Source organism: Gambusia affinis, linkage group LG03, assembly GCF_019740435.1.
Source record: "Gambusia affinis linkage group LG03, SWU_Gaff_1.0, whole genome shotgun sequence".
In the NCBI taxonomy this organism is placed as follows: Eukaryota; Metazoa; Chordata; class Actinopteri; order Cyprinodontiformes; family Poeciliidae; genus Gambusia; species Gambusia affinis.
The window spans coordinates 24,356,248-24,371,205 of record NC_057870.1 but is presented as its reverse complement, the minus strand read 5'-3'; the positions used below and the strand labels follow the sequence as shown (position 1 = coordinate 24,371,205).

The following is a 14,958-nucleotide window of genomic DNA, read 5'->3' as shown; positions in this document are numbered from 1 at the left end:
AATGTAATGCATTAAAATAAATATATTTTTTGATAATGTTCTAATCTTACGAACATGGCTTATTTGACATATTTGATATTTTGTTATATTAATTTGAAAACATGTATTGGCACATCTTTGACACAAGGTGGCAGCAAAAAGCTAATGATAGGTTCTCCCATAGTTTTAAACGTCTGATCCTTCTGATTTGTTGCTGTTTTTATGTAAAATATCATCGTTTTTCTTAAGTGTCTCCCCTGCTGTTTCTGACTGGAATATCTTCAGCATTCCTTTGTCTTCTAGGAACACTGTACTGACATCTATGTCTAAAACAACCACTTTACTCATATTTTGATTGCCATGTTTTCCCACTGTAAGGTTATTCTCTCCCTTGACAGTCCTGGAATGTGTTTCTAACTGCTTTCCTTCTCATAGAGTCAACACCAGCAACCAGCAGTATTTACTATTCATTTCTGTAGACCTGACCAAATAGAATACGCCATTCGTCTCTTATAAGTTGCATATTTCTCCAAGATCTTGGGCTCCGAGTCTCTCCTTGTCAGAGGGTGGTATATGAGGTTTGATAAACGGCCAAGCTGCACTGTTTCACAATTATTCATGTGGCGCAGTGTTGTGAAACAGCTGTTAGATTCTATGTATAGGTGTACAGGGAGCGATGTGGAAATACTTGGTGAAATGAGATACAGCAAAAGTTTTTGAACACATTTGTGAGTTCATCCTTCTGGGACTTTCTTTAGATGACTGGCAGCTACAGGGCCAAACAAATGGCTCCCCCACCACAGTGGGATGATTACTGCTGAATTGTTGCAATGTGAATGTAAATCAGAGATGATATCACTGCATATTTTTTAACTGCTGTCCTGAATTTGTTTTGTCCTAAATTTTATCCATGTCTTTTTCTTACTTATTCTAAGGCTTGTAAGATGAAGATTGTGTTCAGTAAATAGGGAGATAACTTACAATTAACAGAAAAATGGGAGTGTGTCTGCTTCTGTAACTTCACAATTTTGTCTTATTTCAGGTGATGGTGGTTACTCTCTGTTACAAACGGAGACCGGGTATCAAAGTGACAGCTGAATGAAGCAGAGGATGTATGTACAAGTCAACATCTGCGGTAATGTTGGCGATACTCTTGCAGGTCAAGGTTCGGAAAGAGCTGAGCTAAACTGAAAAGCTTCTGATTTTTTTAGTCCATCACCTACAGTCATGAGGCATGGATCATGACTGAAGACATGAGATCCTACAATTGAGCAGCTGAAATAAATTCTCTCCATGAAGTAACTAGGGTTACAAAAATGTGTCATCTAGAGGAGCTTCAGAGTAGAACTGACTACTACTTGATGGAGAAAGGAGTCAGTTAAGATGGTTTGAGCTTCTGAACACAATGTCTCCTTTTGGAAAGAACATGTATTCCCTTTTTTAAATCTGGGAATACCTTGGGAGCCCCCAGAATGAGCTTGTCTCTAGGTTTCCATCAGGAACTTCTTATCCATGTGGAATGATGATTGAAAAGCATAGCATAAAGTTTTGAATTTCCTCTGTTTTCTTAACATTTAGTTTACAAACCTTCCTATCAACTTTTCAAATTTACCTAAGGTAGCACTTTTACAGAACTAGAACAATGCAGAACCACTAAATAGATCCTCTACCAGTTTTGAGTGGGTCCTCAGTTTTTAGTTTTAATAGTTATTTAGCACCTAATAGCTGTGTGGGAATCCCCAACTTGGTTCTAAAGTACTGTGTGAAGCCGCTATCTTGCAGATTCTTTATATATTTCTAAGAATAAATTGGAATCATTTTGCAATTTATTGTGATAAATGCACTTAGGCATTTTTCAATCACCACTTGTAGTTTTTATGTAGTGTACTTTCTACCTGAGGACTGGCAGCCTTTATACTCCATTTGCTTATATGGTGTTCATCATTTCAGCACTACAACTACCACTAAAACTGCAACAACTAGAAAATGTTTAAAGCGAAGGTCAGACAGTCAGGGGTCTCTGACAGTCTGGGGTCCAACAAACAAACTAAAACCATAACCATACTTCAGCAATTTAATATGCTGTTGCCTTTTATAGACCTTACATTATTCAGGTTTGGGAATTGCCACCTGATGTGGACCTAAATAAACATAGCAGCATTGAAAGAGAAGTTGCAAATTTATGATGGACTCCTCCACTTGCAGCAGAGTAAAAGTGTGTTCAGATTACAGAAAATATTTCAACCCTTAACCATTCCAAAATCTCTTGTCTCATCAATCATTTGTGTCACAGGCACAAAAAATATACTCCAAGGATTTGAGCTGATCTAGAGCTTTTCTGATGATAATGGCATTTCAAATGGCTTTTGAGCAAATCTGTCTGTCACAAATGGTCACACATCCACATGCTGATATGTGGTACTGGGTCCAGATGACTGCTCTTACACAATCAGGCTGTTGGGGCACTGAAGAAAAGAACTTTTCAAACATAGTTTGAATTCAATGTAATGCAAAGCAAATGTCATTTCAAAAGAGAAAAAGGTCTAATTCATATCCAGTCATATAAAATCATATCCAGTCCTATTTCAGTTCAGATCAGTCCAATTTATTTTAACTCAATACAGTACAATCTAGTCATGAAGTCTCAAGCAAGAGGTCAGCGAGGACAAGCTGCCTCCTCTTTTGTTTGTGCATACTTTGTTTGCTGTGTTGGAAAAACAATTGACAGGAGTTGGAGTCAACTCAATGACAACCAATCATGACTCATTCTTACTTGTCTGCAGTGATGTGAAAAAGTATCCCCCTCAATGACATTTTTTTTGTGAGGCAGCGGGATTCACCGATTCTCCTCTCTGAATGAAACTGTCTGGGTTTGTAAATTTTACTGTCAGCTAAAGTTCTCCTGAGTAAATACAAAATATAGTTTTTATTTGATTTAAAATTTTAATAAATGGAGAAAAAAAAACATAAAAAAAATTATTTTCTCTTCAAGAAATTATTAATGATATTTAATTACATGTTTTGTCCTTTAAGATATAAATAAGTGCCCTGCGACAGACTGGCGACCTGTCCAGGGTGACCCAGCCTCTCACCCGGAACGTAGCTGGAGATAGACACCAGCAACCCTCCTGACTCCACCAGGGACAAGGGTCAACAGAAAATGGATGGATGGATGGATGGATGGATGGATGGATGGATGGATGGATGGATGGATGGATGGATGGATGGATGGATGGATGGATGGATGGATGGATGGATGGATGAATGGATGGATGGATAAATAGGTTTTATGTAATGTTGAAATCCGATTGATAATCAGAAACATTTATCTCTAATAAGGTAGCAAAACCAAAACAAATTTATGAAGGAGAAAAAGCTTTTCTCACAGCCATGTATATGCAAATCAAAGTTTTTTTGTGTAATTTGGTAATTAGTCCTAAGATCAATTAGGTCTTAGGACTAATTAGTCCAATATCTGACAAAATTGTCAAATATTGTTTATCCAACAATATTAATTTCTTTTTTGGATAAATTAATATTTATCCAACAATACTATGGTCACTCTGAAAATAAGATTCACTTCTCCTTCAAGCCAGATGAGTCTGATCAGGAGTCTAGTCTGAAAACTTGTGGTAGATACATGAAATCTTGGATTAAAATTCTTTGTTTCTCTTTACTTTTTGAAACTGAAATAGTTCAATTCAGTTTATTCATATAGCGCCAATTTTCAACAAATACCACCTCAAGATTTTTAAATAAAAAACAAAACTGTTCACTCCAGTCATACCGACAGCCTGCATTTCAAATGAAACCTAGTTATCAAAGAATAAAGTTCAGTTTACGATTCAAATTGGTGAAGAAAGGTTTCTATCATTGCAGACCCAGTGGACTCCATTGAGTCATTTGCAGCATTGTCTCCTCCTGGAACTGCATGCAGCAACAGTGAACAATCATTTGCATTAAGTTGATGACTTTGCACCAATTTCTCATGTTAAGTATGCATCTGGTTAAAAAAGAAAACTTGGGAAAGAACTTCCATCAGAAGTCTAAAAAAATCCGTATGAACTCATGATTTCTTCTATCCAAAATCAAGCTGGAGATCTCTAAGCAAAATGTCATTTATTTCAGCAGAAGACATTTCTTCTCCTATGATGGGTTTAGTCAAACCAAAATTTGGGATAAATGAATTTCCTGTAGTGAAAGGATCACACACACATTGTTTTTGTGGTCATTTCCACTCTAGATTCTGAGTCTACATTTTTATGATTCTTTGTTGGAAACCATGGAAACTGAATCCTAATGCACCTTGTGTAAATATTCAGCAGACACCTGCTGAGGCTTACAGGTGAAGATTGGTTAATATAACAAAAGAGGAATATCAGTCAAAGGGACCTCAAAGTTTGACAGTGGCTTTAGATGCTGTGGTAAAGCTACCAAAAGTGTGTAGGCTGTCTACTTTATTGTTGGTGGTTTTGCTTTATGGTTTGCTGTCGGTCTAACCTTTGGAAAGAAAGCAGAATTTAATTGTAGTAAAATGGTACTTTTTATGCCTAATGATATGAAACAATCCATGTTTTCAAAGTAACTGATTTATATTTGATCCTCAATTCTGTTTTTGTCTAGTTTTATCGTTACAGACTTTATCCCATATCCCTCTGATGCACCAGTATTTGTCCCGTCTCCTACAAATTGATGAATGTCTATAAAACCACTTTCATTCACCTGCTCAGTTTCTCAGACACTGGGTGCATCTTCATCTAAATCTAACATGCAGACTTGTTTGTTGAAATTTAGATAATAGGTGTCCATAGAGTTCAAGTTGATTCAGAATAGTGTGGTGACACTACTGGAAAGGGGTCATATGTCTCTTTTATCACCATCATTACACTGGCTCCCTTTAAATTCAAATCCCTAAATATCTTGTGACTGTCTAACCTGCAGGATCACCAAATCACTAATCACCAAACATCATATTCTGCTCTCAAGGTGGAGGTCTGTTTGACATCCTCCTTACTTAATTTATTACAGCTGATTAAATCGAACAACTGAACGAAATGAATTCGCCGGATTCTCTGCACATTTATTAAAAATGAACAAATAAAAGCTGTTGTGAGCAGGTGAAACAAACTAATACTTGAAGAATTAAAGTAGCTGAAGTAGTTCATATTCTGTGCGCATCACTTCTGCGTGTGTAGTCTAGCGTTTTAATAGTTTTGTTGCATTTGCATGAATATTTCTTTAAATGAAAGACACTTCCGAGATATTGTAGCGTTGATAAAGAGAAAGATCACACCGTCCTCTGCCTGGCTGCTTGGGTATACAAACGGATAATGAACTCTCCGGTGTCTGGTTCTCCTGCCAAACGCTTTGCTCTATACACAGGAAAGCTGTGACCAGAATTCCGCTGAAGAGGTCGCGCAAGGACTTTCTGAAGGAGTTCAGCGTGTGTGAGCCCGTGTGATTGGAGACCTCTGTGTGCGTGTGTGTGAGTTTCATTCAATGAAATGCAACACCCCTGTTCTCCTCCGTCTGATGCCTTCGGAAACAGGTTTGATTGTATTTAAAAGCTTGACCCGGGAGAGAAACCCAAACAACTGTCTGATCTAATATTAGCAGTGCAGCTGGCTGCAGACTACTATGAGTTCTATTATTGTCCGAGGCTCGGATGTGCTCCTGAAGGCACCGCACACCAACAGATTTGCACTTTTGTCCCCACAGCTGATGGAAAGAAATATCAGTTTTCACCAAGTGGTGCATGTAATATTATGACGGTAGAATGACCGGATATATCTGCTGGCTGTCGGCCTGTCTCATTGTGCAGTAATAAAGGCCGTTTATTTATTTATTTATTTATTATTATTATTATTATTATTATTATTATTATTATTATTATTATTATTATTATTATTATTATTATTATTATTATTATTATTATTATTATTATTATTATTATTATTATTACCTTGATAAGAAATGCATACATGTAAAATAAAAATGTTTTTGAAAAATACTGAATTTACAAAAAAAAAATTTATTAATAACTAAAAATGCATAAGTTGACCCAAATATTATTCCATCAAAATTCCGATCCATATCTGCTGCCACATTTTTCAGCTATCTTAAGTCTCCTAGCAAATCTGCTTCAATGATCCCAGCCTGTTCCGTTTTCCAACACACATTTCCGTGTTCTTCGGTGATCACAGGAAGAGAAAGTTTGTGTGTCACCTGATTGGGATTGAAAGAACTTTGGTAAGAAGAAAAAAAAGAAAAAATCTCCCCACCCCCACAGAAGAGGAGACCGCCCACCAGAGACAGTCAACCCGAGACCCCTTATAGATTTAAAAAGAGAGGCTGCATTCTCAGACTGACACTTATTCAACACTGCCACCTTAAGCAGATTACTTTTGCGCTCGCCTGTGTCAAATACGTGCTTCACTTTGCCTACATCCATCATGTTTGGGATGCTCCAGCACCACCTTCACCCCGGTGTTCTTTTCTTCTTCTTCTTATGGCTATGCCATCTCATGGAAGATCAAAAAGTTCAAGGTAAGCTCTTTTTATTTCCTTTTCTGTTTCTTTTTTCTCTTTAAACTTTGCTGTCATGCGCAAAAACGCGCGGGTGTCTGGTTATTGAAAACTTTTCATAGAGTTCTCGTTTCCCCCTGTATTATTGAAACTTCTTCTTCTGCAGGCGTTGCGTGCATTCAGCATATATAAAACAGGTGTTATAGTGTGGGACACTTCAAAGTGAGAAATGGCAAGTTTTGCAGCCCTTTCCGCGCGCACAGACTCAGGCGGCTGTGCCAAATTTATCCAAAGACATTTTAAAGACGATTTTTCGTGAACAGTTTGAACTTCATTGTGTTTTCCTGTATTATACAGCAAACTTCTTCCCATTCGGTCTGAGTTAATGGGTGAGGTATTTATTTAGATTTTTCTTTTCGCACACACCCTTCCAGCTTTGTGCGCCAAATCGCAAATTTAGACTTTGGATTGTGACAAAAGCAAGAGCAGGGCGGACTTTTCTGTCATTTGCGGGGTTTATGTTTCAAATCAATCGAGTAGAAATCTGTACTTAATATAAGAAACCTCCAGACATATAATGTCATGCGTGTCTGCGTCGCTTTAAACGTTCAACTTGTGCCTGGATAAATTATTTTCCTGTGGCACTAATCAATTTAGGATTTTTAAAAATCTTTAAATTGCATTTATCTGTGTTTTGTCAATGAGCGTGTCAATGTCTGGCGGATATGCATGTCTGGGATAAAGTAGAAGGCGTTGTGTTCAGTCTTGTTGCACCCTATATACCTAAAGACTGTGGTTTTCGCCGTCTAGACGCTCCAGTTTCTGTCCGGTGGTAACAAGGAGACTCCGGGAATAAAAGAACCCCCCTCCCACTCCCTCAAAAGAATATTCTCACTTTTTTGAGGTTCGTGGCTGCATTGTAAGGGCTGTCAGTCACAGTTGGAATAGGCAAGTGTTAACTGTCTAGCAAGAAAGAGGGGAAAAAGAAAAAATCAGACAAAATACCGCCGGGAGGGCGAAAGAGGAGGGAGGGCGCGTCTCGGATAATGCGGTCTGCTTGTGTGTGTGTCTGGTTCGTCTGGGTCAGTGGTTAGACACTCAACGTGCGATATTCCAGTTAATAATGAATTGTCCTTTGCAGCTGGAAACTGCTGGTTGCAGCAGGGGAAGAACGGGAGGTGCCAGGTGCTGTACATGCCTGGGATGACCCGAGAGGAGTGCTGTCGGAGCGGGAGACTGGGGACGTCCTGGACCGAGGAGGACGTCCCCAACAGCACGCTCTTTAGGTGGATGATCTTCAATGGCGGAGCTCCTAATTGCATACCGTGCAAAGGTGGAGGTGCACTCATTTTCCTTTGTTTTTCCTCATAATAAGCATACAATACACGCAGACGATCTGATTGGCGCATGCCAGCGTGCGTAAATTATAGCAGTCGAAATATTTCAAGCTTACAGCCAAAATCCTCTTCAGAATCTCAAAACTTTTTTCTCTTTCTTTTAGAAAGCTGCGAAAATGTCGACTGCGGACCCGGTAAAAGGTGCAAGATGAACAGGAAAGGTAAGCCGCGCTGCGTCTGCGCTCCAGACTGTTCCAACATCACCTGGAAAGGTCCGGTGTGCGGCTCAGACGGCAAGACCTACAAAGATGAATGCGGACTCCTGAAGGCGAAATGCAAAGGCCACCCCGACCTGGACGTGCAGTACCAAGGAAAATGCAAGAGTAAGTCAAACATATGTGATTCTAAGCCATATTTAAAAATGACTTAACTCAGCGACAAGGAGGAGCCTGCCGGGACTAAATTTGCTAGCTTCCCGCCAAGCCAGATAGTCTACAATGTAAATTATTAATAGAATTTCGATCAGAGAGAACGCAATTCAATCATTGGCAACATTTATTTACTAAAAATATATATCTATATTTATGCCCATGTAATTGTTATGGGCATAGTAGCGTCCCAATTTGAAATATTACAATAAATAAGTAATCGCTTTTTTACTTATATATGATAACAGCTTAATAAAACTTATGCTGTTCTGTATGGTTTTGGTCAGAATTTCCAAAATGATCAGCGCTCCCATATGTTCACCCCTTTTGAAAAGTTTTTGGAGGTGCTGACATGACCAAGGCATAACCAAACTAAGCCACTGTTACAGGACGTGCCAGGCCAGCAGGGGGCATCCCAAAGAGTTGAATTTTAGTCTTCTGCTGACCATAGCTCTCATAAGTGAATGTTTTTTCTCAGTTTTATATGGAAGTAGCCTAAATATTTGAAGGTTAAAGTTTAGGACAGACTGTCTTAGTTATTAAGTTTTCAAACCAATTAATTTAAATTACATCCAAATATGATTAGCACATTACGTTTTGCTTTATTATTTCGATTAAGAATTTATTTGTAATTTATTCTAACAATTTGATCATTTGTGGTGCCTGCGTCTGAGCTGGGGTTGTTCCCATGCACGCTGTCAGTACCTGACAGTTTGGTGCTTGTCTTTTCTTCTGTACTGGGGATGAGAATCTCTGCTTTGCAGCTAAGTATTTACATATCGTGTCAACAATCTGACACATAAAGATAGACAAGCAGCAAACACAGATTCATTATGGCAACCATCTCTGATTAATTGACCAAAACACTTCAAAAGTTAATTTATTAGGATGTGGTCAATTTGGATTGAATAAATAAATGATTTGAAATCGAAATATTGACCAATTATATTATTTTTATAAACTTTGTTTCATTGAAAAGTCTTGTAGTATAACAGTGAACCTCACTGTTGTAGGAAAAATCTGTCAACCATCGTCTTGGGAAATGGACAGTAAACAGAAATATTTTGTTGCAATATCATAAACATTAATAAATATGTAATCCTTATATAGAGAAGCTTTCATAGTCACTCATAAATGGAAACATGTGACCTTTGTGACCCTCATATTATAATTAATTCAGTCATTTTCCATATTATTATCTGAAAGCTTTATATACTCTATTCCCACTAACTGTGGTTTTGATATCTCTGAGAACTAGAAGCGACCTCCTCATAGTAGATATTACTTAGTAAAATCATATGTTGTCTTTTTTTATGGACTAATTTTAATTCAAAGACCTATTTTTTCATATCAGAAAATTTCTTGTTTTGCTAAAACAGGTTAAACTTTGCTAAATCATTGCTTTAATATTGTTGCTTAAACATGTTAATGTATTTGCTTGGTGCGGCAGCAGTGGCTGTTTGGTTCCTAAATCAGACTTTGCTTCAGACCCTGTACAACCTCTGTTCAGTCCTGTCTGAAAGACATGACCACTGTCTCTCCTCTTCATCTCCTGTAACATCTTTCTCCTCTCTTTGTGACCGCAGAAACCTGCCTCGGTGTCCTGTGCCCGGGAACCACCACCTGCGTCGTGGACCAGACAAACAACGCATACTGTGTGACGTGTAATCGGATTTGCCCCGACGTGGCGTCGTCTCAGCACTACCTGTGTGGGAACGACGGGATCACCTACGCCAGCGCCTGTCACTTGAGAAAGGCCACCTGTCTCTTGGGCAGGTCGATCGGTGTGGCATATGACGGAAAATGCATCAGTAAGTGTGCAACCGGAGATGTGAGCGCGTGAGATTTAACACCCTCACTGTGCCTCCACAGTCTCTGACTTTGAACATGCTTTCAGTGCATTATTCTCTTCCAACTGTGTATTTTCACTGCCAACATTCCAGTTGGGAGGGGGGCTAGGCAGAGGGAAGGGGGGCAGAGGGGTGTTTGGTAGTTGCTTGTGTTTGCTCAACAAATGATAGACATCTTATTATTTCCTGATGTTGGCAACACTATCTCATAAGGGAGAGAGAGGAGGAGAGGGGAGGAAGGAAGAGTGCTGGGGGCCATGAAGACATACTTCAAGATTTTAACCAAATCATTTCCTATCCAGATAGCAGTCAGTCTAAGTCTTGTACTCTGAAAATGCTCATTTGAAGCAATTTCCTGTTCCCTTCATAACTATTTACCCTATAAGGTTGGATTGTATTTCTATTCCATTCATAGTAAACCAAGAAAAGCTGCTGATTTTTCTAATCCTACTTGAAAACTATCAGAGCAAATTGTCTATTTAAAGACTGCCACTTTGTCAGTAATCCATCCCACTACACTCTATAAATGTTATTTTATCAGAATTTATTTTAATGAGGAGAGGACAATCAATTGGCCAGTTATTTGGATGTCTTGATTGGCTCTGATTGCTGATTGGTCAAATATCACAGAATTTTGAAATGTTAATTTCCTGTTTGAAATAAAACAGTAACTTCCACTTGGAAACATTTCATTCAGTTCTTTGTGTTAAAAGAAAATAAAATTTCATACAAAAATTTGAATTGGTCAAATTAGATTTTTTGAGATCAGTAGTCAGACCTTGCTGATCTTAAGCAAGGTGTGATCCAGGACTGATCTTTCTACCTCTTTGTCTTTATCAATCAGTTTTTCTTGACAATTTGTGTCCAAAACAATCTCACGGTGTATCATGTGTTTTATATTAATTTTTTTAGTCTGTCTCTCTTTCTTTTGTTTCTTTTTTATTCTTTTTCTTTCTGACTTTTTTCCCTTTCTCTTTTGTCAATCACTACTGGCTCCACCTACCCTCACTACCTACATGGAACAATAGTATTGTGCAACTTCTGACACTGTGCTGTGCCACTTGTTTTTGTATTTTCCTCAGGGTTATTGGTGACCCTCATTTGACCTCTCCTATGATAATTTTCTGATAGTGCCCTTGGGCCTCTCACTTATAGCAATCCAGAAATTTATGACAACAGCATAATAAAAGCGCCAAAATTTTGCTGTGGCTTTTGATTTCATTTTGAACTCACTCACCCTTCAATATTTTCAATAGTCCCCTTCTGACCATGCATTACAAAATTTTCTGGAGGTCGCCCCAATCACTGATTTCCTCTTCTCTCTGTCCAGAGGCCAAGTCATGTGAGGACATCCAGTGCAGTGCAGGGAAGAAGTGTCTGTGGGACGCTCGGATGAGCCGGGGTCGCTGCTCGCTCTGCAACGAGTCCTGTCCGGAGAGCAGGACGGACGAGTCGGTGTGCGCCAGCGACAACACCACATATCCCAGCGAATGTGCCATGAAGCAGGCTGCTTGTTCTATGGGGGTGTTGCTGGAAGTCAAGCACACAGGATCTTGCAACTGTAAGTAAGAAAACAAAAAGTGAAATATGAAACAAGAGAAATAAAACTCCTCCTCCCCCCACCCCATCCAAGCAAGAGACAATGTTCCCTGTTTGTTTTTCCAAAACAAATACCCTCTCCTGAAAGTGTCCCTTCATCCCAACTCTTCCCATGTTTCCCTCACCAGCTACATCACTCCAGCTATAGGAAGCAGAAAGGACTTGGGAATGGAAGAACTTGCATGACTTTTGTCTTTGTCGCCGATTTTTTGTTCTTGTGTTCTTGATTTTTTTTCTCACATTTTTTAAGTATTTTTTGGAAAGCAAGTTAAGAGAAAAGTGACTGAACGATTCAATCCTATGTAAGTTGTCTCTAAAAGCCTGGGAGGAAAGATAATTTTATCAAATAAGCTCAAACACTAGAAGAGACCTAGTTTGCTTGCTGTGGCGCAACCCCAGAGCTGGCCCAAGGCGTAAGGGAGCTGAGTTGCTGCTGAGGACATCCAGGCCAGCAGGAGGCCCTCAAGGGAGTCTCAGTTTGCTTTGATGTTTGAACTTTTGATCTGGGACTGAAATAACACCCAATTTAACTATGTTCCAACTACAAGTTTGAAAACCAGTTAAAGTTGCTAATTGTTGTATTAACAGGGTAACAAAGGAAGAGCATAACGCTGCCCAGTTTAATATTGTAAAATGCTGTAACTTTATTCATTTTTAACCTTAATGATGATGTCATTTAAAAGACCATTACATGCACTTTCAAATGCATTTGTTTTGACATATAATATATTACATAAATATACCTCATACTTGAGGTGACATGTCGGTCAGTGGGCAATGGTTTTAGCTGTAAGTGGGCTCCCAAATCACATTCTGCTTTGGGCTCCTAAAACCTTTGGCCAGCTCTGGAATATCCTGAAACTTAAACCTAGTTAGAGTCGTAGTCATGCTAGTCGCCTGCAGAAGCAGGAAGCCTTAAATTTCATGCAGTATCTCATCCTAGAGATCACATTACTACAGCTTGTAAATTCCACGCTCACACTGCTTGATTCTTAGAAACCTTTTTTCTTTATGATGTTTTTCTTTTTATTGCTTTTGGCTGTAATCAATCAAACGCCCTAGAAATATTAGCTCACAACAAGCAAAAGGTGATTGTAATGTTGGTGCTGCATAAAAAAGAACCTTAAAGAAGATCCTTTGGACACTCAGAAACCTGAAATATCTAACGTACATTCCAGTTTCCGAATATTTGGGAATGTTCTTTTTTTCTTCTTAGTTTCTTTCACCTGAAAAAAATCTCTTAAGTCGTATTTAAAGTATGTATTGGACTGGTGACCAACTTTATGATCACCTTGTGAGCTAATTACAAATGTGATTTGTTACTGTAAACAGGAGAAGCTGTTTTTTGAGCAGGCTTTTACTGTCTGCACTGTTGTAATTAAAGAAAATGTATCAGATATTTTACATCCACTTTAAGATAATGAGGGACCCTTCTTTTTTTTGTATTGTCGTTCTTGCGCTTGCTTGCGTGCTTTTTTTTGTTTTTGTTTTTTAAATGTAAATCTATGTATAAAAGCAGAAGAAAATACCTCAGAACTGTGTTAATGACATTTAATGCGTTGGCCACAGCCCTGGACGTTTGCACCCTGACCTTCCATCTTAATCAGAAAAAAGCTAAGCAAATTGGAGAGCAGATGAACAAATTTTTTTGGCGTTATATATGTGTTTTTGCTTTTCAAGATTCTGCCAAAAACAGAACAGAGCTACTGGAGCATCAACCCCAGTGTCCTTATATCTGTATATCCCTCCTTGTGATTCCCCTTTCAACCTTTTTTACCCCATTCTGTGGCACTGACGTGCTTGATTATATAAATGGACATTGTATAATTGGTGATTCTTGCAGCCAAGTAACACAGACATTTTCATAAAAACAACTAACAAACATAAAAAAAAGTGTAAGACGTTTTGTTGTGAACCTTTTTGACATTCACTGATATATTCTGCGCTGTTGTAGTCCGTATTCATACAACAGCTACCATGTATTCTCCCATTTAGCCATTACAGAAGACCAGGAGGAGGATGAGGAAGATGGGGACTCAGACTACAAGGCCTATGTCCATTTATCTTCTCTACTGGATGGATAAGCTCCCATCAGTATAGAGGGGGGAACTTTTCCTAGGACAAGGAATCATGTCCATACTGTACATTATGTGTATGCTTATTTATTTTTTAATGAAAAAAGGAAGTATACATATAGTTCAGTCTGCTAGATGTTTATTTATACTGTTTTTGTGTTTTATAATTTATACATTTACATTGTCCAGCTTTCACTTATCATCATATATTCCCCCCGTTTTTGTTGTTGTTATTTTACTTCCTTTTTTACCATGAAGAATTATATCTGTCCAAAGAAAAAACAGTGTTATTTATTTGTCATTTTACCATGTAAGTATAAGTCATCTACAAGCTGTAAATTGCATTCCCTGAGCTGTAAAAAACCTGCTTGTTTCTGTCAAATCTCTATCACAGATGTTTATGTCACACATACGTAAATGCATGTTTAGGCTGTGTGTTTATTTATTGGGTATATATATCAATCATTTTATGTACATACATTTATTTTTTTTTACAGCTATCATAACTGACCAAAGGATGTTCTCTCACTGGTTTGAGCATTGCAAATGGTGCAGGAATGAAATGGAAAAGAAAAAAGAGAGCCAATTGTGTTTCTTTTCTCATACTTATATGAATTGGTTTTAGTCCTTTATATTTCTTTTTAAAACCTGAAAACGTGATTCCACAACATTTATGTAGTCTCACAACATTGAAGCATAGTCAAGATTTTGGACAACACTTGATCATTTTGGAAACAATGTGCCATTAACATTTGTGAACTGTCTACTTGCCAATGTGCTCCGTATAGCTCTCACAGAGTGACAGTAGGATTACTTCTCTGCAGTACTCTACTTTGTACCAGACTCCTTTACCTTGTTTATGTTTCCGTTTTTCCCCTCTGACTGCATTTTTTATTATTTTCAAACATCACTAGAGAAATACAAAATTCTGTTATGAATATATAGTTTTGTATTTTTATGTAAATGTCATATGTACATACAAAGTTTGATGGTATTTGTACAGATATGAGGAGTGAAACAATAAAATCTTTTCCTTATAACTTTTTCTGAGTTTGTTGTATATTTCTATATGACCAAAAACTAATAGTTTAATTTCTAGAAGGTTAACTTAAATATTTTTGTTAGAATTTTCATAATGATATGAAAGGAATACTTCTTGCTCTGT

The 14,958-nt window shown here is 38.0% G+C and overlaps 1 protein-coding gene across 3 annotated transcripts; it reads left to right on the top strand.

The window, feature by feature from the left end:
• Positions 1-6,343: 6,343 nt before the first annotated feature.
• Positions 6,344-14,828, top strand: fsta (follistatin a). Of its 3 annotated transcripts, none has more exons than XM_044112029.1 (6): positions 6,344-6,525; positions 7,646-7,843; positions 8,006-8,224; positions 9,856-10,080; positions 11,450-11,680; positions 11,847-14,828. In XM_044112029.1, the coding sequence occupies exons 1-6, from the start codon at positions 6,432-6,434 to the stop codon at positions 11,864-11,866; spliced, it is 987 nt and encodes a 328-aa protein (XP_043967964.1). In that variant the 5' UTR covers positions 6,344-6,431; the 3' UTR covers positions 11,867-14,828. The 3 variants fall into 3 exon arrangements, with proteins under 3 accessions (XP_043967964.1, XP_043967963.1, XP_043967962.1); XM_044112028.1 differs by having other exon boundaries at positions 7,646-7,837; positions 13,714-14,823; XM_044112027.1 differs by having other exon boundaries at positions 13,714-14,823.
• Positions 14,829-14,958: the final 130 nt, after the last annotated feature.